The following is a 25,575-nucleotide window of genomic DNA, read 5'->3' on the forward strand; positions in this document are numbered from 1 at the left end:
AATTAAGAGTTATGTGTATATCTACCCTATGTCTTATTCTATTAAATGTGCAGCCTACATTTCATAGTGTGCAATTCCAAAGGAGGTGTGGGCATGGGCGGGTCAGGGATGTTCCCAGAAATTAGGTGCACATTTACCTGCCTCACTGCCATTAGTTGGCCGCCAGCATTTACACCAGTGCTCGAGCCCAAAGTTTATTTATTTATTTGTTACATTTGTACTCCACATTTTGCCACCTGTTTGCAGGCTCAATGTGGCTTACATAGTACCATAGAGGCTGTTGCCAAATCGGTTGGTATCAGATACAAAGTTATATTGTGATCATATGAGGTAGATTGGGATCAGGTATAAAGGGGTAAAAGAGGTGAAGATTATAAATTGTCCAGTACGATCATTAGTTATGCTATATCGCTGGGTGTTGGGATTTTATGTTGGATCGTTGGGATAGGCTTTTTTGAATAGGTGAGTCTTCAGTGATTTCCTAAATTTTAAGTGGTCATGGATTGTTCTCACTGTATTTGGGAGTCCATTCCATAGTTGTGCGCTTATGTAGGAGAAATTGGATGCGTAGGTTGTTTTGTATTTTAGTCTTTTACAGTTTGGATAATGCAGGTTTAGGTATGATCTTGATGATCTGATTCTGTTTCTGGTTGGTAGCTCTATTAGGTCTATCATGTAACCTGGTACTGCGCCATAGGCACAAATTCTATATATGATGCCTAAAAAATCGGCGCAGAGAAAAACCGTGCTTAGTGCTATTCTATAAACTTCGCCTTTAGAATATGCCTAGCGCCCATCCCCATGACTAAAATGCAGGCTTGTCCATTTACACCAACTAAAACTTGGGTGTAAATACCCGTGCCTAACTTATGCATGGATCAGGTATATTCTATAGCATTGAGTGTAAACTTTAGGAAGGCCCACAACCCTCCCATAGCCATGCCCACTTTTGAGATCCACTAATTAGAATTTAAGAGCACCACTTTACAGAATAAGCTTAGCAAATTGTGTGCCCAAATTCTAATTATTGCCAATTAGTGCTGATAAATGCTTCTTAGTGGCTCGTTAATTAAGTGCAATTTTGGCCACGTGGCCAAACTGCATGCATAACTTTAGTGCCTTTTTCTATAAACACTACTTATTATATGCATGCCAATTTACACGTGACCAGCCTTTTTTTTTTTAACACATGCATGCCCTCCAAAATTGCAACCTTAAATTTAGGAAAATTAATTGCAGGCTTATATTTAGGTGCCTCCAATTCACTTTCCTAAATTGAATTGCATTGTCAACTGAAAACTAAGATTCAGTTGAAAATTCTGCCAAATAAAGCACAGTATTTTTTTTTTTTTTGAAACTGACCCTAAATTAGATTTAGCACAGTTAACAAAAACCCATTTCCAATGTGCATTCAACATTTAGACATTCATTCAGTTGTACAAAATATTTCATCATTCTTGTAGTTTTTGGATTTTCAGCCTACTTTTCCAAATGATGCTCAAGGCAGCTTACAAGTTATTGGTATTCAGGTAAAATAGTTCCTTGCCACACTGGCTTACAGACTAAGTGTGTACCACAGGCAATGAGAGAAAAAGGGATGTCCAAGCTCACAAGGAGTTATCAATGAGGTAGAGGGAGTTGGATTTGAGTCCTGGTTCTCTACCCGTTTTTCTAACCACAAGGCTACTCCTTACTTTTTTTTTTAAATTAAAATATGGCAGCACGCATCAATTTTAGAATTATTTTCTGCCACGCCCAGTTCCTTTTGGTCTGTCTCTACTTGGCTTGCCACCGGCCTGTTGTCTGTGCGATTTTTTGGAGTGTTCTACCTTTATCCAGCCACCCTCATTAACCTTGCCATCTTCCTCGTTGGCTTTAGAGTCCATTTCATTCTTAGTTGGCATTCCTGGTATGTGCCTTTGTTGGTGTTGACTAGTTCTGTGATATTTATGATCAAATGATCTGGACTGACTGTACTGTGTCTGATAAGGCTTGTGAAATTTCCCTGATTGCCTTGCATCTCTTGTGCTTCCCTCACTACTTCTCCTATTTATAGATGTGTTTGGTGAGTTACCGCTATAGTAATAACTGTGCCTCCTTGTATTAATAGATCTCTCTCTTTCCGATGGGCTGTCGGATGCTGTGCTGGAAGGGCTGCTTCCCTTAGAACTTAGTTGTAGTGAAGACAGATTCCTTATCAGTCCCTGCTGGGTAGGAGATGAACTTCTGGAGTAATTTATAGGTGTAATATAAGTGGGGGCAATGCGGGGTCTTCTTACAGCTGCAGCATAAGATGTCTGGTTATGAAGGTAGGGTAAAACCTGAGACAAGTTGCCAGCATTGTGGGAATGAGGTAAACCTGTTGGACTCTGGCGGGATGCATTGGCTTCCATTTGGCGTCTTCTCAAAGTATAGAGCCACTCACAATCAACATCTGAAAGAAATGCAGATGAACATTCATTAATCTTAGTGCTCGAGCTGCCACAGACCTGGAGTGCATCCCTGCATAATAAGAATGAGAGTTAGTGTTCAACAGTACTTAGAGGAGCACATCAACATACTACTACTACTATTTATCATTTCTAAAGCACTACTAGACATACGCAGCGCTGTACACTTAAACATGAAGAGACAGTCCCTGCTCGACAGAACATAAAATCTAATTAGGACAAACAAGAGATAAGGGAATATTAAAGTGAGGATGATAAAATAAGGGTTCTGAACAAGTGAATAAGTGTTAGGAGTTAAAAGCTGCATCAAAAAGGTGGGCTTTTAGCTTAGATTTGAAGACTGCCAGAGATGGAGCTTGACGCACGGGCTCAGGAAGTCTATTCCAGGCATATGGTGCAGCAAGATAAAAGGAACGGAATCTGGAGTTAGCAGTGGAAGAGAAGGGTGCAGATAAGAGAGATTTACCCAGTGAACGGAGTTCCCTGGGAGGAATGTAGGGAGAGATGAGAGTGGACTCAGCAATCGTCAATGCTGAAATGCTGAATCATAAAATGATGAAATATAGAACAACCTTTGACTTAAAAGCTCTATTTCCCCCATGACCATCCCGGTGGCTTCCTGCACTTCAAGAAGGCAGATTTCTCACGCATTGTGACTGTCAGGTTTTCAGGGCCTGGGGGGGGGGGGGGGGGGGGGGGGGGCGGGGGAGGGGGGATGGCTGCTGCCATAGTGCTACTAACCAGGAAACTTTCTCTCTAGCTTTCAACCAGCACTCTAGCTTTCAACCAACAAAGGGACTTGTGTGTTGCTTACTTGAGTTGTGCTGAATTAGAATGGAGAAAATGAGGAGAAACCAGTGGTGTAGCCAGACCTGCTATTTTGGGTGAGCCCAGAGTTAACTTGGGTGGGCTTTCTGACCCCACCCTACCCATAATGCAGAATCTCCCCTACCTTCCCAACTCCCACCCCCCTAAATAGCTATATAGGATCAGATTCGGTAAATGGCGCCCAAATTTGAACACTGAAAGAAATGAGTGGTGGTATTCTACAAATGGCACTTCGAGGTGGGCACTGTCTACAGAATAGCGCTTAGCGCTGGGATCCACACAAACTGAAACCTGGTGTAAATCTTCCTGTATTCTATAATACTGATCCATCCATGCCCCTCCCACAGTCATGCCCCTTTTCAGTTGCCGGATAAAAAATGTATGCATGCATCTTAATTGCATGCATAAACTGGATGCACGACCAAATTTGCACACACAATTTTGAGCACAATTATAAAATTGGGGGGATAAAGTACATGGTATTTTTTAAACCTTCCCTCCACCTCTGCATCTAACATTCTCTCTATCCCCCCCCCCCCCCCCAATGGGAACTGGCATCTGCCCCTCCCTCTGAACCCCCTCCATCCCTCTCAGCATATCTCTGAGGCATCTCTGGCAGCAGCAGTGATTCAAATTCACTGCCTACCCCAGCCTCACAGGCTTCCTTCTGCTGAATCCTGCCAGTGAAGAAATAGAAAGTGATGTCAGCAAGGGTGGAACATGGAAGAAAGGAGCCTGTGGGGCCAGTGCAGGCAGCTGTAATTCTTCAGAAGTACACTGGGGGGGGGGGGGGGGGGGGCGTTCAAAAAGAGAAGCCAGATGCTGGTCTGCCGGCAAGGAGAGGAGGGAATGAAGTGCCACTGCTGGGTGGGTCTAAGCCAAGAATGTATCTGGCCAGGCCCACCAGCAGAACTTTTATAACAGGTTGCCTAGGCTGAAAGGGCAGAAAGGCACCTATTTTTCTCATCTTTCATTTCAGAAACAGATCTCACAGGTAAGTGAAACAGGTTTTTATACGCTCTGCCGTCTCCGCTCCATTAGTAAATTCCTAGACTTTCCCTCACCGCATATATTAATATATGCATTTCTGATTTCTAGGTTGGACTATTATAATACTAGATATTGTGGTATCCTAAGCATCAATCAATTACACTGATTACAGACTCTAAAATTAATTCTGCTGCTCGTCTCCTATGTAGAGCCATTGCTAATTAAGTTACGCTGCCTAACGGTAATGATATCATCATCAGGATACATGTGATTGTCATAGAACAGTATGATGTTTTTAGGTACTTTGTATCAATTTCTATTGATTTGAGTTGTTATCTATTAGAACATGGAAACCCACTGATTCTCACTTTTTAACAAAGTGAATAGTAATTTCAATATTTTTAGATCATTGAATGTGCATAAAAGACGGCAATTGAGGCCAAGCATTGTGAGATTTTATTTATTTATTTATTTTATTTTGTATTTTTTAGGTGGTTGTATGACTACTTTTAGGGGTTCACTTTGCTTTTTACCCCTATTAGGTAGGTGATATTAAGTATGTATGGTCATTCAGTTATTTTAGTGTTGTATATCTCCACCTATCTGTCCGATGCAGTTCTATTGATTTACATTTAGTGTTGATATTATTATATTTTGTGTTGATATCATGTCTTGTATTAAAATTATTATTTTATTGCATGTATATTTAATCTGAATGTTTTTAACTGATATTGATTTGATATTATATTTTATTGTATTATATTTTTTGATTTGATCTGTTTTTATTTTATATGATGTGATAGTGTTTTTAGATATGTTTTATTATCAAATATACAATGGTGAAGTTTATGTTTTACTCATTATGTATTTTTATTTTGTAGTTTTTTTTACCCCTGACGCAGCCTGAGGGCGAAACGTGGCCACGTCGGGTAACTTGTAATAAACCACTTCTTCTGTTACCCTCCTGTTCTATTTTTTTGTCTTTTGATTTGATCTAAAATTAATTCTGCTCGCCTCCTATGTAGAGCCATTGCTAATTAAGTTACGCTGCCTAACGGTAAAATTTAGGGAAGCAAAAAGGGGGGGGGGTCCAAACCTTCCACAAAGAAACAAGCATAACACACAAGGGTGGAAGCAAAACCAAGTCCAAATGACCAGCCTAAACAGGAAGAGCAGCAAAACAAGTCTATTGGGATCCTACACGGTCCGTGTTTCAGCAACAAGCCTTCCTCAGGGGTCTAAAAACATAAAATATAAAAAAATTAAAACAAAAATAGTAAAAACAACAAGACTTGCCGACCTGAACATGTATATTTTGGAGGAAAGGAGAAACAGGGGTGACATGATACAGATATTCAAATATATGAAAGGTATTAATCCGCAAACAAACCTTTTCTGGAGACGGAAAGGTGGTAGAACTAGAGGACATGAATTGAGTTTGAAGGGGGACAGACTCAGGAGTAATGTCAGGAAGTATTTTTTCATGGAGAGAGTAGTGGATACGTGCAATGCTCTCCCGCGGGAGATGAAAACGGTAATGGAATTCAAACATGTGTGGGATAAACACAAGGGAATCCTGATTAGAAGGAATGGATCCATGAAATCTTAGCGCAGATTGGGTGGCGACGCTGGTAATTGGGAAGCGAAACCGGTGCTGGGCAGACTTCTACGGTCTATGCCCTGATCAAGACTGAACCGATAGGGATGGGCTTGAGTGTAAATTTTAAGGGGCTTCGACATTGCATTCGGTGTAGTTACCGTTTTGGTGTTAAGTTGTTTATTAGTTTGTATAATTTCTTTGTGTCTTTGTAATCTGTGCCTATTTGTTCTCTGTAGAAGTTTATGTTGGATTGTCTTATTTTATATTTGTATTTTGTTTGACTTTCTTTCTAGGCCTTTAGTGATTGTTCGTTTTTGTTTTTTTTCCAGTTTTGTTCTAATTTTCTAGTTTGCGTTTTTAGAATTTTTAGTTCTTTGTTAAAGCAGAGTATTTTATTCTGTTTTTGTGCTGATTTTGTATGTATGGGCGCTATCTTGTTGAGGATTTCATTGCATCATTCTTCCCAAACAGTGAAGAAGTCAGTTGAATCGTTTTTTTGGTGCCCAGTTGTTATCGTATATTTATTGCTAAAATGTTTTGGGGTCTATATTACCTCTTGTTTTATATAAGGCCCGTTGATGCGTTTGGGGAAGACCTTTCTTCTTCCAGCATAAGGTCAAAGTTAATTTAAAGTGGTCAGACCAAGGTACGCTTTTCCATTGCTGTTCCATTACCGAAAAGGTTCAGTCACTGGATAGTTTGTATGTTAATAGATCCAGTGCATGGCCTTTTATGTGTGTGGGGTTGACTTGTGGCCAGTGGAAGTCCTACATTTGTAAGTACTCTTTGCATTCTAGTGTGTCATTTGAGGTTGTGTCCTCAAGGTGAAGGTTTATATCTCCTATTATTATTACGTTAGGATTATATCTCCTATTATTATTACGTTAGGATTTGCGAGGTAAGTGTTTAATATAAAGTCAATGAGAGTTGGTAGGGCATCTTTCCAATTTCCTGGTGGTCGATATAATATGATGCAAGTCAGGTGAGCTGGGAGGGATTTGTTTTGTAACCTGATTGCAGCGATTTCAAGTTATATATTAATGGATTCTGCAATGGGTTCTGAAATGAATTCGTCTTTGTAGATTAGGGCTATGCCTCCTCCTCTTTTACCTGTTCTGGTCCAATGGTTGATTTTGTATCCTGGAGGGCAGATGTCAAGGATTATGGGGTCATCTTGGTTATGAATCTAAGTTTCACTGATGAATATTAGATCTAGGTTGTCCTGAGTAATCCAGTCTGTTAAGGTTTCCGTTTTGTTTATTGCTGATCTAGCGTTTATATAGTTATTTATTTTATTTATTTATTGCATTTGCATCCCACATTTTCCCACCTATTTGCAGGCTCAATGTGGCTTACATGGTTATATAACATTGTCATTCCAGGATCTTAAATACAGTAGTATTGTGCATAGTTTAGGTAGGGGAAGAAAGGAGAAGGAAGGGAGAGATTAGGGTAGTTATAGAGGGTGGATTTTCATAACTGATTGGGTTGGTGAGGGATATGGGTGAGGTTATCTGTTATCGGTTCTCACTGTAGGCTTTGTTAAAGAAGTGTGTCTTCAAAGATTTGCGGAAGATAGTTATTTCGTTGATTGTCTTCAGGTCTGTAGGTAGTGCATTCCATAACTGCGTGCTCATGTAGGAGAAGGTAGCTGCATGCATCAGTTTGTATTTTAGTCCTTTACAGCTGGGGAAGTGCAGGCTGAGGAAGTTGCGGGATGATCTTGTAGCGTTTCTGGGAGGTAGGTCTACGAGATTTAGCATGTAGATTGGGGCGTCTGCGTGAATGATTTTGTGTACAATTGTGCAGATCTTGAACGCAATTCGTTCCTTAATTGGGAGCCAGTGAAGTTTCTCTCTTAAGGGTTTTGCGCTTTCGTATTTAGTTTTTCCAAATATGAATCTGGCGGCAGTATTCTGAGCAGTTTGGAGTTTTTTGATATTGTGTTCTTTGCAGCCAGCGTATAGTGCATTGCAGTAGTCCAGATGACTTATTACCATTGATTGTACCAGGGTGCGGAAGATGTATCTAGGGAAGAATGGTTTTATTCCTTTGAGTTTCCACATGGAGTAGAACATCTTTTTCGTCGTGTTTTTCACATGGGTATCAAGAGTGAGGTTTCGATCAATGGTGACTTCAAGAATTTTCAAGTTTTGTGAGACAGGGAGAGAACAGTATGGTGTGATAATGGTGGAGAAATTTTTTGTGTTGTGAGATGAGTACGAGGCATTGTGTTTTTTCTGCAATGAGTTTTAATTGGAATGCGTCTGCCCATGTGTGCATTGTTTGGAGGCTTTGGTTGATTTCTTTGGTGATTTCATTTAGATCATGTTTGAATGGAATGTAGATTGTGACGTCATCTGCATATATGTAAGGGTTGAGGTTTTGGTTGGCTAGAAGTTTGGCTAGAGGTATCATCATTAGGTTGAATAAGGTTGGTGAGAGGGGGGATCCTTGGGGAACTCCACAATCAGGTGTCCATGGGGGTGATCTGTCCGTGTTCGTTATTACTTGGTATGATCTTGTGGTTAGGAATCCTTTAAACCATTTGATTACTGTGCCTCCTACTCCGAAGTATTCTAGTATATGTAATAGTATTTCATGATTAACCATGTCCTATTTGGATCTGTTTAAAAGTTTCATTTTAGGTGGGTGTTAATGGAATATTTATTAGTTGACGTGTGATCGATGTGTGGGTGTGTATGGGTTCTTTTCTCCTGTTTTTCTTTGTGTGATGCTGATTTTCCATGGTAAGGTCTGGTTTTGATCTGATGACAGTAGTTTAATCTGTTCGTCCTATGTTGGGAGTGTATTATGGGGATGATATTCTGTTCTTGGGATAGGGCATCTATTGTATGTACTAGGGCCAGGATGTGTAATCCTAGGATTAGTTTTGTATGGTTCATTTGTTTTTTGTTTTATGAATCTGATTTATGGCCGGTTCCGGTCTGTGACACTGAGGTTGGGGAGAGGTAGGATAATCTCTGGCTCCTTTTTGTTTGCAGTACTGTTTAAGTTTAAAGATTAGATCTGTTTCTCTGGTTGCAGTGTTTTGCCTGCTGCCTTCTGTGTTGTTGGTACTGCCAAATTTGGGGTGATGGCTTTTGGTAGTCGTATACACACAGTGGTTTCTATATTATTTCCAGTTAGCTCCTTCCTCTTTGTTTGTTGTATGTCCTGCAGATGCTTGATCATTGGTCTGCGTTGATGCTGGGTTACAGAGAGCTGGTTTTCCTTATCAGCCGCCTGGAGGGGTCGGTTGCTGTTTGTTCTGTGGTGCTGCGAGAGTGAGGTCAGCTGGTCCTCCTCATTAATGGCTTCTGCTGCTGTTCACTCTGAGTTCATCCCGCTGCTCTCCCGCAATCCAGTAAAGGGAAAGTGTGGAAAAGTGGTGTGAGGATGGTTTGAGCTCCTTTGATGGTGGTCACACGTCCCGTGTTCACTCAGGAGTTCTTCTCATGTGAAGTCCCACTGTGCTCCCTGGGGTACTCAGCTCAGTAAGAGCTGGAGGCCGTATTTGGTAGGCTCGCAGACCAGATCCAGCAGTTCCCTATGTTCTGTGAGAGTGGTGGATTGTGGGCCGGTGGTGTTACTACTTGGAGCTCCCAGTTTGATATAAGTTAGGGGCGCGGTCCAGCAGATCCAAGACCGTAATCTGGTGGTTCCCAGTAACTGGTTTAGATAGGCTGTTTTCTCCTGTCTTGAGTGCTGGAAACCATGGGCGTAGACTGGGGGGGGGACAAGGGGGGGCATTGCCCCCCCAAACGATGACGACGACCGGAAGCGGCAAACTGGTGGGCGGGGCGCCACTCCAGTAGTAAAGGCAGCAAGCAGACACGCTCGACTCCGCTTCCCTGCCCTCTCAGCGTCCCGCGAAAGGAAATGACATCAGAGGAAGGCGGGACACAGAGAGGGCAGGGAAGCAGAGTTGAGCCTGTCTGCTTGCTGCTTTTACTACTTCTGGCCGTCCGTTCGCCACTGCAACTTACCAGGGGCTGTTGGTAGCGGCACTGCAGCGATTACAACAGTCTGCCTCGGAGCCTCGGCCTTCCTTGCCACACGTCCCGCCTATGCGGAACAGGAAGTTGTACCAGAGGAGGCGGGACGTGTAGCAGGGAAGGCCGAGGCTCCGAGGCAGATTGTTGTAATTGCTGGCTGCAGTGCCGCTACCGTAGCTCCTGTTCCCTGTGCCATTTTAAAATTTTGTCAATGCAACCCCAGCCTTGCAAATCTTTTCATAGCCTAGCGCTCATTTTCTTTAATTTCTCTGAGCTTCATCTCCCTGCCTCCTCCAGCAGCAGGTTAATCATACAGATAGATGAGCAGTGAATAACTGAGGTGGAGAAACGTAAGACATTGCGCTCCAGGTTTTAAAGAATTTTCAGCTTGAACAAATATTGGCTGGGTATTTTTGCCGCCTTGAGCTATTTACTTGCAAATCTGGTTGAAACCAGCTGGAGAACACAAGGGTAAAAGCCACTGTTTGTCTTGAAAATTTCATAATCACTAATACAGGAGGTAGCTACTTCAGCAATTTTAATTTACAAGGTAATTCTATAAAGGTCACCTAAGGTTAAGAAAATGATGGTGGGTGCTAGACATTGTATGGGGATGGGGACAAAGAGGGGATATGCTGGACATGGGCGAAATAATGATATAATGGAGAAGCTGACATGGAAGGGAAGGGGACATGGAGGGATGCTGGATTGAAGTAAAGGAAGGAGGATATGCTGGACAGAAGAGGGTGAGAGAAAGAGAATATACTGGTCAGAGGAGTGAAAATAGGGAGAGAAGGTGCTGTATAGAAGGGAGGAAACAGAAAGAGAGGGTGCTGGAAGAGGGGAGAGTTAGCAAAAAAAAAAAAACAGGAATAACAGGATGAAGATTGGGGTGAGGGACACGTTGAGGGCAGATACTGAAACTCGAGGAAGGATAGGGACAGGGCTACAGATGGTAGACAGGACGCATAAGGACACAGGAGGATGGTGGACATGGTGAGAGAAAAAATATCAAATGGAAAGAAGACACTGCATAAAACAGAAGACACTGGGACCAAAGCGAATAGAAAAACTAAATGATGAGACAACAAAGGTAGAAAAAAGTATTCAGAATTTATTAATTGGACTATGTCAGCTTTTGGAAATGTGCATCTGTGATATTTTGCATGTAAGTTTCAATTTTTCTGGTATTGCTGCATGCTGAGTCTGACTTCTTGAGTTAACTTTCCAGTTCAGTATTTTGCCTTCATTTCTGGTTCCTTGTGTCATGACTGTTGTGTCATGTGTTTTTCATGTGTGATCAATGTGCAGTATTCTGCTAGCGTGTAATATTTGCAGCCCTTTTTGTTTTTTTCACGAGGTAGTATATTGGTGTTTTAGAGCCTGGTGTAATTATGGTTATTCCCAATATATATATATATATGCAAATGAATATGCTAATATGCTCCGCCCCATCCTTTGCCCCCCCCCCCCCCCCCCCAAATGAAACAGTCAAACTACGCCCATGCTGGAAACTGCTCTCCCAATGTACAAAGGTGCACAGCAAGATGGAAGTTACGTAGTCCGGAGTTGGCAGTGGAGGAGATGGGTACAGATAAGAATGACTTACCTGATGAATGGAGTTCGCGGGGAAGTCACTTCTCTGTTCCCTTCTCTTTCACTGCCAACTCCAAACTCTGTTCCTTCCATACAGCTGCCCCTGAAATAGACTTCCTGAGTCAGTACACCATGCTGTGTTTCTGGCCCTGTTCAAAGGCTGTACAGAGCTCCACATGGAAGACTTTAGGCTACAGTGAGTCAGGTCATGGTCTCATGCACATAACAATACTGCTTCTAGCTTGTACAATATTGCAGATAGGATTCCAGAGAACACAGTGAAATTGAGAAACAGACGTCTGCAAGTGTTAACAGACTGGAAGGAGGAGGACTGTGAGCTGTTATCTGAGTATCTGATACAAAATATTTCCTGTTGCTTCCCATAAAACTGAGGACTTACGTGGGCTGGTACTGCTGTTCATCTTACTTTCTTGATTTAGCTGTACAGTCTGAATTGCAAGCTTAACTGACTTCTCTTCATCTTGTACTTTCACTTTACTCCATCGGACCTTGTGGATATGTTTGGTAGATTTTGGTGCTCTGACATCACTCTGTTAAAAAATAAATACATGCTTAATATACATTTTGATTTAAAAATAAATTCCTGCCATATTGCAGACAACATTTTACAGTACAGCAGTTTTATTCTCAGGTGTTAAACAACATATGACAAATTTGCTATTCTTATGTTTAATTATTATCAGAGCCACAGAGCACATGATGGCTTGGTGGGATGTTCAACAAAACACTCAAATTGGAATTGAAACATCCAAGTTGGGACACACTAATGTTTTAGAAAAGTATCTGCTGACACAGAGCCTTTTATAAAATATATGCAGGAATGTACGTGTGTATGTGCTGCTGGCTACATGCAGCAGCAACACCTATTTTACAAGCTATCAACGTCTAAGATATCTTAGTAACATAGTAAATGACGACAGATAAAGACCTGTACAGTCCATCCAGTCTGCCCAACAAGATAAACTCATTTTACATGGTATGTGATACTTTATATTTATTTATTTATTTATTTATTACATTTGTATCCCGCTCTTTCCCACATACAGCAGGTCCAGTGCGGCTTACATAGTAAAAGAAAGCATCTTACATGGTAAAGAATACAGTAAAACAAGGAAATGTAGGAAGAGTATTATAAATTGTGATGATCATAACTACTTACATTATGAAAAGTATTACAAAGGGCATGCAAAAAGAATATAATGAACTGTGGCAACTGTGTCCCGGAATAGGGAAGGTAGACAAGGATATGATAGGTGAAAGGGAAGGAGAATGGGAGGGAAATGATAAAGGATGGAAGGAAGAAGATGAGGGATTGAGGGATTAAGTATAAGGGATTAGTGAAAAAGGTCAAATGTAACATTGGGGTCAAAGTGAGCGTCGACATTTTAGCAGGAGTATCGTAGGTGATCTGGTGGAATTAAGCTGCTCCATTAGGGTAAACTTGCTTGAAAAAATGGGACTTTAACATTTTCCTGAAAGGTAAACAGTTATTAATAGCTTGGATGGGTCTTGGGAGAGCATTCCAAAGTTGACAACCCAGGAAGGAGAAACTGGAGGCATAGTATGTTTTGTACTATGCAGTTTGGGAGGTGAAGATTGAGGTCTGTTCACGATGACATTGTTCTATTTCTAATTGGGAGGTCAATCAAGTTGTTCATATAGCTGGGGGATTCTCCTGATATGATCTTATGGATTATTGTATGGACCTTGAAGTATATTCTCTCTTTAATGGGGAGCCAGTGAAGCCTTTCTCGAAGGGGTGAGGTGCTTTCAAATTTTGACTTGCCAAATATAATTCTGGCTGCCATGTTCTGGGCAGTCTGGAGACTTTTCAGGACTTGGGATTTACATCCAAGGAAAACACTGTTGCAATAATCAACCTGAGTGATGACTGTGGATTGAACCAGGTTCCGGAAAGTGTTCAATGGAAGATAGGATTTCACTCGCTTCAGGATCCACATCATATTAAACATTTTCTTCGTGATCAGCTTAGCGTGGATATCGAAGGATAGATGGCTATCTATTGTAACTCCAAGGATCTTTAAACTACTGGAGATGGGGATAATTACATCTGGGGTATTGAGGGTGGCCGGGAGAGGTGGGGAGTATTGAGACGAAAGGATTAGGCATTGAGAATTTTTTCTTTATTTAATTTCATCTTAAAGGCATTGGCCCATGAGATCAAAGTGGACATGCCAGTAGTGATTTTATCTGAGATTTCGGATAAATTTGATTTAAAGGGAATAAAAATGGTGACGTCATCAGCTTATATAAAGGGATTAAGGGCATGTTTGGCTAATAATCTGGCCAAGGGGATCATTATGATGTTGAAGAGTATTGGGGAGAAAGGAGATCCCTGTGGTACCCCACATTCAGACGACCATGGGGATGATATATTTGTGGTTCCTTTAATTTGATAAGACCTGATTGTGATGAAGTCTTTTAACCAATTGATAATATTACCTCCAATTCCAAGTTTGTCTAAAAGTTTAGCAAGAATGTTATGATCTACCATGTCAAAAGTGCTTGACAAATCAAATTGCAAAAGGAGGATATTGTTTCCAGTTGCGATTTCCTGTTTGAATTTAGTTATTAGAGTAACCCGAGTTTGATTTTCCTTGCCTTTCTCAGGGCACAGTTCGTAGCAGTCTGTCCAGTATTGTTCTTGTACTAAGTTCTGAAGCTAACATCGAAGCCTTTTAAAATTTACACTCCAGGCCATCCCTATCTATTCAGTCATGATCAGGGCATAGACCATAGAAGTCTGCCTAGCTCCCGTTTTGTTTCCCAATTACCGGCTTCGCCACCCAATCTCTGCTAAGAGAGGCATAATCGAACAGCGCCGGCCATCTCTATGGGCGGCCATCTCCGGGGCTGGCGCCATAAGTGGGCGGAGCCAACCGTATTTTTTAAAAATGTCCGGCCATCTTTTTTTTCGCTAATACGAGCATGGAATAAAAAGAAAGATGACTCAACATTCAATGCTTGGAAACAACTGCAGAGAAAATACAAATATTCCATTAGACAAACCAAACGAACATATTAGAGAACCAAAATCGGGTCTGACTACAAGGATACGCATAAACATTTCCAGCTTGTGAACAAATTACTAGATACTACACTGGTTATCTCAAACAGTGTTGATGCACCTTCAGCAGATAATCTGGCGAAGTACTTCAAAGAGAAAATTGTAAAATTACGACTTACGTTACCAATTAACAACATCAATTATGTCAAATTCCTCGACTGCCTAGACCCACGCCCTGATGAACATCCAGCTGATCGAACCTGGGCTAACTTTGACACCCTCTCGGATGATACCATCTTACGTGCAGTTAATAGATTCGCCAAATCCCATTGCAAACTAGACATATGTCCAAATTACCTTATAAAATCTGCCCCTCAACAATTTATATCAGAACTTACAATAAATCTAAATTTTATGCTGCAAAATGGATTCTTCCCTAGTGATAAAGGAAATATCTTACTCACCCCCATACCTAAGGACTCAAAAGAAAAATACCAGTGACCTATCGCCCAGTGGCATCGATCCCTCTTGTAACCAAATTAATGGAAGGCATGGTTACAAAACAACTAACTGATTACTTATATAAATTTTCCATTCTCTATGACTCTCAATCAGGATTCTGTTCCAATCACAGTACTGAAACAGTACTAATTACTCTCATAAATAAATTTAAACAAGCAATTGCCACTGGGAACAACATACTCCTCCTGCAATTTGATATGTCTAGTGCATTCGACATGGTAAGTCATAAAATTTTACTATACATCCTAGAATACTTCGGAATTGGAGGTAACGTTTTAAACTGGTTCAAAGGCTTCCTAACTACAAGAACTTACCAAGTGATATCTAAGTTGAGTATGTCAGCTTCATGGACACCCGGGTGCGGCGTTCCCCAAGGGACCCACTCTCGCCAACCCTCTTCAACCTAATGATGACACCTCTTGCCAAGTCGTTAGCTAATCAAGGCCTAAACCCATACATATATGCAGATGATGTCACGATTTATATCCCGTTTAAAAGGGATTTAAAAGAAATCACCAACAACATTAATCATAGCTTCCAAATTATGCACTCTTGGGCGGATGCATTTCAATTGAAACTAAATGCAGAGAAAACTCAGTGTCTTGTACTTACATCACAATATAATACTAATAACTTCACCACTATATCCACACCAAACTTTACCCTTCCCATTTCAGATACCCTGAAAATTCTCGGAGTCACCATTAATCGGAATCTTACACTAGAAAGCCATGTGAAGAATACAACAAGGAAGATGTTTCACTCAATGTGGAAACTTAAAAGAATTAAACCTTTCTTCCCAAGGGGAATCTTCCGAAATCTAGTACAATCAATGGTACTGAGTCATTTAGACTACTGTAATAGTCTTCTTGCTAGCTGTAAAGAACAAAGCATCAGAAAACTTCAAACTGCCCAAAACACTGCAGCCAGACTTATATTTGGAAAAACAAAATACAAAAGTGCTAGGCCCCTGAGAGAAAACTTGCACTGGCTTCCTCTTAAAGAACGTATAACTTTCAAAATATGCACTCTGGTGCATAAAATAATTCACGGTGATACTCCGACCTACATGTTAGACCTTATTGACCTACCACCCAGGAATGCTAAAAGATAGGCAGGCACATTCCTAAATTTTCACTTCCCCAGCTGTAAAGGTCTAAAATATAGACTAATACATGCGTCCAGCTTTTCATACTTGAGTTCACAAATGTGGAATGCTCTACCATTGGACCTGAAAATAATTCACAACCTAATTAACTTCCGTAAGGCACTGAAGACACGTCTCTTTAATATGACATACCATAATGACTTATAATTGGAACTGTAATTCAACATCATTTACTTAACAATAGGATTACTCTCTTCCTATACCGTATTGTTTAATTTTATATGCAATTCTTGTTCAATATGTGATACCATTTGTATATTTTCCCTTTTTTACCCGACTGTTCATTTAGCATTCATGTTCTATATATATTACCGATTGTATATGTTTTCTGAAATGACATAAGTCATGACGGAAAAATTGTAAGCCACATTGAGCCTGCAAATAGGTGGGAAAATGTGGGATTCAAATGCAATAAATAAATAAATAAATACGGTTGGGCCTGGCCAAATGTCAGAGATCGCCGGGTTTGAGATGGCTGGCATTGGTTTTCAGCCATAATGGAAAATAATGCCGGCGATCTCAAACCCGGCCAAATCCAAGGCATTTGGTCATGGGAGGAGCCAGCATTTGTAGTGCACTGGCCCCCCTCACATGCCAGGACACCAATCGGGCACCCTAGGGGGCACTTCTAAAAATTAAAAAAAAAAAAAATAGCTCCCAGGTGCATAGCTCCCTTCCCTTGGTTGTTTAGTCCCCCAAATTCCTCCCCAAACCCACTCCCCACAACTCTACACCATTACCATAGCCCTAAGGGGTGAAGGGGGCCACCTACATGTGGGTACAGTGGGTTTTGGAGGGCTCCCATTTACCACCATAAGTCTAACAGGTGGGGGAGGGTGGGCCTGGGTCCACCTGTCTGAAGTGCACTGCACCCACTAAAAACTGCTCCAGGGACTTGCATACTGCTATCAGGGAGCTTGGTATATGACATTTGAGGCTGACATAGAGGCTGGAAAAAAATGTGTTTTAATTTTTTTTTGGGTGGGAGGGGGTTGGTGACCACTGGGGGAGTAAGGGGAGGTGATCCCCGATTCCCTCCAGTAGTCATCTGGTCAGTTGGGGCTCCTTTTTGAAGCTTGGTCGTGAAAAAAAAGGGACCAAGTAAAGCCGGCAAAATGCTCGTCAAGCCTGGCTTTTTTTTCCCATTATCGGGCAAAGCCGGCCATCTCGTGAGCATGCCCCCATCCTGCCTTCATTACCCTACCGACACGCCCCCTTGATATTTCGCTGGCTCCGCGATGGAAAGCAGTTGGCGCCGGCCAAAATCGGCTTTCGTTTATACTGATTTGCCCAGGTTCAGGAGATCGCCGGCCATCTCCCGATTTGTGTCGGAAGATGGCCGGTGATCACTTTCGAAAATGAGCTGGGAAGAGACCTACATACCTTTGTTTCCCCAAGGTATCACAGTGCCCAATATCATTCACTAGTATTGCTTTTGGGGGGAGGGGGAGAGGAGGGAAAGGGTAAAAAAAAACACTGGGGGATTAAGAGGACAACCTCTTCTAGTGAGCACTGCATAACATGAACACCTTTATATAACCTAGATGTCCCCGGGAACAACTGTAAATCCTGACATCGATCTTAGAGAAGATAAAATGTGCAATCCCCTTCTGAACTGTGTAATGTACATGAGTGGTTTAGGATCGCCCTAATCTTGCCCCAAATATGCCCAGACCACGCCTCCTTGCAATATGCACATATTCACATTTTGGATGTGCATATCCCAGCTTTTTAAAATCGAGATTTAGATGTGTATGCAGTATTGTATGCTTGTTTATCCCATTGACAGGTTATGTGTTTATATTATGTTTGATTTTTCTGGTATGCTTAGGGATAAGTGCACTGTAGAAATCTGCATATAACTCAGTTTCCTGTTTTCTTTGTAGGTAACTATACTGGGCTAGAAGGGGGATTTAAATTATCATTACCATAATCTTTTTGTGAAGTGCTGAAACCCGATCGTAGATCCTGACTTATAAAAGATCATCTGCCCCAAAGTAATACCTGGAACAGATGCTAACTTTATAGATCCTTGAATCAGAAATTACTCTATCTGAATCCAAGACACTGTTGTCAGAACACAGTTCTCCTGCTTGTCACTCCTTTTGCCATCAGTCACTGTAACTTAGACCAGTTCCTTATATCTTGAATAACTGTACAAAGAACTTGCCTTTAGTTTAGCCACCCATTTATTTATCTCAACTTCTTGTCCCCATGTACATATCTGCACTTGGCCCCTCAGCTATATGGTAAGCTGTATTGTAAAAAAGCATTAGTATCATAACAATGTTATCTGAATGTTCTAATGTGTGCTTATTAGATATTCCAATAGTGTTATGCTGACATATCTCTGTTATTTGAATTTCAGTGATGTTAAATGTGCATATTTTTGATCCTGTTTCATGGTAATCCTATTATTAGGTTTCAATTTACTGTTTTCAAGTTTACTTCATTTATTATATTTATGTTTATACTTGGTGATTTTACTATTGTTATGCTGTTAACAAAATTGTAAGTTTGATGTTAAATTGTACCTACTGTACAGTGCCTTGGGTGAATCTCTTCATGAAGGCAGTTAATAAATCCCAATAATAAATAAACAATATTTCTTACTGATTTTAGCTGAATATTATAGTGATGGTAAGTGGTCTCCTTGTGGTTCCCTAACTAGTGCAGCAGGTGATTTATTCCTCTGGGTTTTATCTACAGTACAGGTGAAGGTGATGGCCTAAAAAGGAAACGGGTGGGGGGGGTGAATTCGTACTGCCAGAGAATGAGATTAGTGTGTTAGACAACTGACTCTGTACTTACAGGACAGCATTGGCTTTACCCCATTCCAGGCAGGAAAACACCAAAGCTAACTGGTAAATCTAAACAAGAGAGAGGAATGGGGGTAGGGTTTCACTTCTGAGGCAAGCGACCAACAGTTTTCCTGTATTAGTGCCGCTGTTTCAATCGATATTTTATGCCAGAGCAGAGGTCTGAATTATTAACCGCAGTGTGAAGCAGACCAATTGGTCATTACATTTTACATCCCATGAAACACTTTCACAGAAGCAAGCAAAATTGGCTTCCTGCACTCCTTTGTACAGGAGCCAAATTTCATATTGCACTCTTTAAATGAATAAAAAGGGGGAATAACAAAAGACTACATTCACCCATCTTCTAATTATCCACTATAAGCAATATGATCCCTAAGTAGCATAATGAGGAAAATCCCTAACAGTCTCTTATTAAATTGACATTAACTTTACGTGCAGTTTCACAAAGGAATGGCCACTTTGAACAAAAAATAACTACGCGCTCACTGCCCGTTTGTAGTCACACTAACAGTATGAACAGTTCTTTTTGGTTTGTTGGTTTTGTTTTTACAATATTTCAGATAGCAAATGAAACAAACAAAGTCCCCCTGTCCCTATTTTGTGTGTGAGGGGAAATCCTCTCCCACTAGCCACTCCAATATAACGAACCCAGGGATAATCAAGATGCAGCCGTTCAAGGTCTGCTTGTGGGGATTTTGAAGGGATATGGGGCCATGTGCAGAGACGCACTGTGGAGCCTCAATTTGCCCAAGTCAGAAGAGGCTGAAAAGCAGGACCATGTGCAAAAACCACTGCCACTGAGTGTTAGGGTTGGTCTTGCAGATCTTCTGCACAGGCAGAAATATGAATCAATGTTTGACAAGTGCTCTCAAGCCAGCAGTTCTCTGAACACAGGGACCGCAGTCAGAACTTTATCTCCTAATGGCATACAGCAAACCAATAAGAAAAGAAATGGTCTTAGGGCAAAAATGAAAGAAAATCTGCAGGTAACACCAAATAAAAAATGTAACAGAGGCAAAAATAGGTATGTTCATGGTTTGCGGAATCTGTGCAGCCTCGAGTGGCAGGGTGACCAAATTTCTAGTGGGAATCTCTAGATTACTTCTGCCTTTGACTCTACTGTGGCATCACTTTTCTCTATAAACTGTGGCACTGAATATATCACAGTGTGACCTGTCATGCAGCAGAGGTGGCAAGAAAGAGTCCTCACAAGTTTCCTTTGATGCCTTACTTTCTCTTTCCCTGTCTTCAGACCACCACTGCCTCTCTCCTTCCATCCTTCATGGCCTCACCTTACACCAAAAGCAGCACAAAGCAGCAGATGGACGTTTTTCATGGGAAAACGGCCAAGTCGACAGTTTTCTCAGCAGTTCATCTAAATCGCAAAGAGGCATAAATTGGAATGTTTTTATCTGGACCTGTTTCAAACATGGCTAAGTCACAAAAAAGGTGCCCTAACTGACCACTGGAAGGATTAAGGCATGACTCCCCCCTTACTCTCCTGGTGGACAGTGACGCCCTCCCACCCCTCAAAGATGTGACAGTGACAACACAATACCAATTTCTGTGACACCTTCAGATATTGTGGCCATTCATATTAGAGTAGCAAGTTAGTGCCAGGAGTCAGCTAGTGGACTGTAGAGAAAGAGTCCAGGTCCATATCCCACTCTAACTAGTGCACTTGTGGTGGAAATTGTGAGCCTTCCAAACCTCCCAAAACACCAACTGTGCCTACAAATGGAGAAACCTGCAGACCTGAGGGCTTTTGAAATGGTGTAGTTCAGTGGCATAGCCAGTATGGGGCCACGGGGGCCTGGGTCCCCGTAGATTTGCCCCTGGACCCCCCTGCCAATGACCCTCTCGACCCCCCCCCCCTCCTGCCGCCAACCCGCCGTCACCTACCTTTGCCGGCGGGGGTTGGGGTCCCCCGCCAGCAAAGGTAGGCGATGGCGGGTTGATGGCGGCAGGGGGGTTGACAATGGCAGGGTGGTCAAAGTTGGTGCTGGGGGGAGGGGGTTCAGCAATGGCGGGGGGGGGGGGGGTCAGCGGCATCAGGGAGGGGCTAAAATGTGCCCCCTCACCTCGGGCTCTGGACCCCCTCCCACCGAAGTCTGGCTACGCCCCTGGTGTAGTTAGTACTGTAGGTTTTTAGGTGTTCCTGCAGGGGTCACAATCCAAAATAGGGGTGGTTAAAAGCGGGGATTAGTACCTGGGTCCCTATATGTGAAATCAATGCACTGACCATAGTCTGCCCGTCTGCTCTACTGGGATGTCTGTGTGGCCAGTTTACTAGGAATGGTGCCACATGTTGTTTTTGTGTGGTTCTCTCTAGGACTTTTTTTTCTTTAATGGTACCTAAAGAAATACGTACTGACCGCAAAAACATCTTGAAAATAGCAATTTTCAAAACAAAAATAATTTTTTGATATTTTAAAAACTGCTATGTTCAGGATGAGAATTTTAGATGTTTTCTACAAAATGTCTACAATTGGACGTCATACCAAAAATGCCCCTTCACGTGTACCTGAGTGAAAAGGTTTGAGCTAAACCCAAATAATATAAAAGAAAAGTCTGAAAAAAAAGTAATTTATGTAGTATTGGAACAAGAATGAAAACTGACTAGAATAAATGGTCTGTCTCTATTATTACAATTTCTGTTTTTGTATTAATCGCAGATAACAATTTTTCAACCTACCTGTGTTTCCCAAGCCTGGAACACTGAACATACTTACCATAATGGCTGAACTCTGACCTTCCACCTGTGAGAAGTGTTCTATATCACAAAGCGGAAGGAGCTTACGTGTGTTTAAAATTTAAAATAACTTTCCATTTTAATTGCTGTGCTTTCCTTCATCACTTACTTCATATGTTAGAATGCACTCCACAGTCTGTTTTTCTTTAATGCCCACAATCCATTTCTCCATTACAAATGGTGGCTGAAAACAAAAGAATATTCTGTTGACATACCTGACCAGTAAATTGCAGTACTTCACTTTATGCTAAATTCATTAAATGGTGCTCAAAATTCCACGCCCACAAAAACCGGTGCTCAACATGATTCTATAAAGGGCTCGCTTGCTTTACAGAATTGCACCTAGTGCCGACTCTGCACCAATCTTTTAGGCACCAGGCTTGAGCATGCATAGGCCTAATTCTGTAATTCCACGTCAACTTTTGGGAATGCCTCCAACACGCTCCCTGGCCATGGCCCCCTTTCAGTTACATGCTAGAAAAGTTGTCCGCTGATCTTTATAGAATAATACACAAGATGTGCGTACAACTTCCAATCAAAGCCAAACACATGCAATAATTGGTTGTTAGTATCCAATTAATGCTAATTAAGGGCTTGTTAATCAATTAAATTGCATGGACATCTTGGATCTGTACCTAAATTTCAGCGTGCAATTTTAAGCACAATATATATAATTTGGGGGTTTATGGGGTAAATTCTATAAATGGCGCTCAAAACGTCGGTGCTGGAAAAAATCAGCGATGTGTGATTCTGTAATGATTGTGCGTCCTTTATAGAATTGTGTTTAGTGCTGATTCCTGCACCTAACTTTAGGCACCAGCATTTACATCTGCTGAAACCTGATCTAAATGCTAGCGCTCAAGTTAGGCATTGAGGCTGCATTCTATACCTACGCATGGAACTTTCTGGAATGCCCCTGATATGCCTATGACCATGCTTCCCTTTTGAGTTACGCACAAGTAGAGTTAGGCACCTTACCTTAAAGAACAGTGTGTGAGCGTGCAAATTTTAATGAGTGTCAATTAACTTCAATTATTGATAGTTAAGGGCTTGTTAATTAATTTGCGCACGTATCTTCAGCATGCAAATCTGGGCGCCATTCATAGAAACCCTAACACATGCACATCTCTAGTGCTTTCCCAGTCTTACCAGTTTACCACCACTGGGGGCAATATTCAGCCTGCTGAGGTCAGCATATTTTTAATTGCTGGCTGCAAGCTGTTCTATGCCTGGATATTCAGCACTGGACCTCAACCACATACCAGTGTTAAACATCGGAGTATAATGCAGAAACCGTTTTCACAGATACCAGTGATATTCAGCCCAGACTTGAATAACTAACTGGATAAAGGAGCCCTTTAACTAAAGGGGGTTAAGCCCTAAGATGCTCTTAGTGTGCAGGAAAATGCTTTCCATAAAATATATTATAGCATTTTGCAGTTTATTATTTTCAACAATATTTGGAGGAGGTTTGCCATGAATGGGGAATGGGTGTGGATACATTATTCAAGAATCGTCTTACGATTAACACTTGCTACCTGAATAACGCAGACAATGTGGGAGAACTTACCGTCTCCTAAACAGGAGGTGAAAAGTGCTTTCATGTTAATTATTTTCAGTTGCCGCATGCAACCATTAGCAAAAAGTCTACAGAACTCAAATATCTAATCCTTTATATATGCAGATGACATTACTGTGGGTATTGAGTTTCACTATTGGTAATATAGTATATGAATCTACTCTTTGTGGTTGTTTAATTTTAGTCAATCCATGGGTTTCTGCATATAAATTGAAGCTTAATAAAGAGAAAACAAAGTTTTTATGGGTAGGTCCACCGTTAACTTTGAGTGATAAAATGCTACAAGCAGTGGCATAGCTACGGGGGGCCTTGGGGGTCCAGATTCAATTTAAGTTATCAGCTTTGACCTATCAAGCATTGTATGGATTGACGCCTGCTTGTTTAGGTGTTCATCTTGTTTTTCTAAATGATTTTATTTCTAGATAGACGAGAAATCAATTTTTACTAAAATTTCCCTCATTTCACCATGTAAAGGCAAAGAGGATTTTACAAATCTACTTTTTCTTATCAGGCTGCACAGTTTTGGAATTCTCTAACTTCTTGTCCTTTAAGAATTTGTGGTTATCTTCAGTTTAGGAAAGCTGTTTTTAAGAAATTTTACTAATTTGCGGTAATGGTATATTTTTTGAAAATGATTGGATAATTTGGCTTAAAATATTGTAATTCCTGATGTTTGTTCAGTTTTTGTCTGTTGTTACCCACAGTGAACCACTGGTAATTTTGCGGGTTATAAGACTGTAGTAATAATAATAATAATAATAATAATTAGAGAATGACCTGCAAAAAAAAGTCTTATTTTACCAATGTGTTAAATATGGGCTTAACATGTGGTAAAGTGCCCTGTTAAAACCAGTGGCGTTCCTAGGGCAGCTGACACCCGGGGCGGATCGCTGATGCGCCCCCCCCCCCCCCCCCCGGTGCAGCGCCCCCCCGGGGAAATGACACATCCCCCGGTGAAATGACACCCCCCCGGGTACATTTTTACCTGCTGGGGGGGGGGGGGGGGTGCCGCGCGCCTGTCGGCTTCGCTCGTTCCATGCTCCTTCTGCCCCGGAACAGGAAGTAACCTGTTCCAGGGCAGAGGGAGCATGGAACGAGCGGCGCCGACAGGCGCGTGGCACCCCCCAGCGGCGTGCACCCGGGGCAGACCCGCCCCCCCCCCCCCCAGGAACACCACTGGTTAAAACATGTTAAGCCCATTTTTAACACATTGTAGTAAAGGGACCCCTAAGTTAGAGCAGCCTTTTTGCTGTCCTAACTTTGGGCGCTGTAAGTATGCAAACTTTTTAATATTCGCTAAACATTAGCACACGCTAATGCTAGAGACACCCATAGGAATATAATGGGCATCTCTGTTGTTAGCGTGTGTTAAATTTTTAGCATGCCAGTAGAACGGCTTAATAAACAGGGCCTTTTATCTGGATCGTTACCTGATTAGAGGATTGAAAATTGCCATTAACCAGGTAAATCCCAACTCCATCCAAACCCTGCTTCCAGTGTGCACCTGCACTGCCCACATAGCACTGAGGCAGTCTGCCTGGATATTCAATGACACTATCTGGTTAAGTGCCACTGAATATCCATGTTTGCACTGATCTGGGCGATTTAATCATGCAGGATCCTCTTCTGCCCAGTTGAATCCTTTTAAATATCGGGCCCATTATTTTTGTATTAGGGATGTGCATTTATTTATTTATTTATTTATTTTCAGCACCTGATATACTGCAAGTGATCCCTGAGGCATCTATGTGGGTTACAATTTAGGAATATGTATACAAAGTAGAGTACACTTTATTGAACCTCAAAGACATCATCAATGGAGATCAAGAATAAACATGCACAAGAAATACAAATAACTGCCAATTAATGCCAATAATTGGTGTTAATTGGTTTAAGTAATTAAGTTGCACACGTCTCAGGATCGTGCCCAAAATGTGGTACAGGAGATAGTGCATAAGGGCATAGGGAGTAGGTGCAGTTTGGAATAACACATATAGGACTAGATTCTACTTATGGCGCCTGAAAAATCTGTGCTGAATGTAGGCGTATTCTATAAACTCCACACACCCATTTCCCTGCCCAAAGCCATGCCCCTTTTTGGATGCACATAATAGAATTTAGGCACCGTGTGTTACAGAATACGATTAGAGAGTTATGTGTGTAAATTCTAATTATTGCCAATTAGTGCTCAAAATTGCTTAAGTGCTGTTATCAACGCTGA

At 41.5% G+C, this 25,575-nt stretch overlaps 1 protein-coding gene across 1 annotated transcript in view; it reads right to left on the reverse strand.

Moving 5' to 3' along the window:
- Positions 1 to 780: 780 nt before the first annotated feature.
- MAP3K20 (mitogen-activated protein kinase kinase kinase 20) overlaps positions 781 to 25,575 on the reverse strand; it is a 292,039-nt gene continuing 267,244 nt past the window's right edge. The window contains exons 18-20 of the mRNA XM_030210690.1: positions 21,885 to 21,959; positions 11,863 to 12,013; positions 781 to 2,434 (exon numbers count right to left, since the gene is read on the reverse strand). Coding sequence (XP_030066550.1) covers positions 1,740 to 2,434; positions 11,863 to 12,013; positions 21,885 to 21,959 — 921 coding nt within the window. The 3' untranslated portion in view covers positions 781 to 1,739. The remainder of the gene's footprint in view (positions 2,435 to 11,862; positions 12,014 to 21,884; positions 21,960 to 25,575) is intronic.

The sequence above is a fragment of the Microcaecilia unicolor genome, chromosome 7, assembly GCF_901765095.1.
Source record: "Microcaecilia unicolor chromosome 7, aMicUni1.1, whole genome shotgun sequence".
Classification (NCBI taxonomy): Eukaryota; Metazoa; Chordata; class Amphibia; order Gymnophiona; family Siphonopidae; genus Microcaecilia; species Microcaecilia unicolor.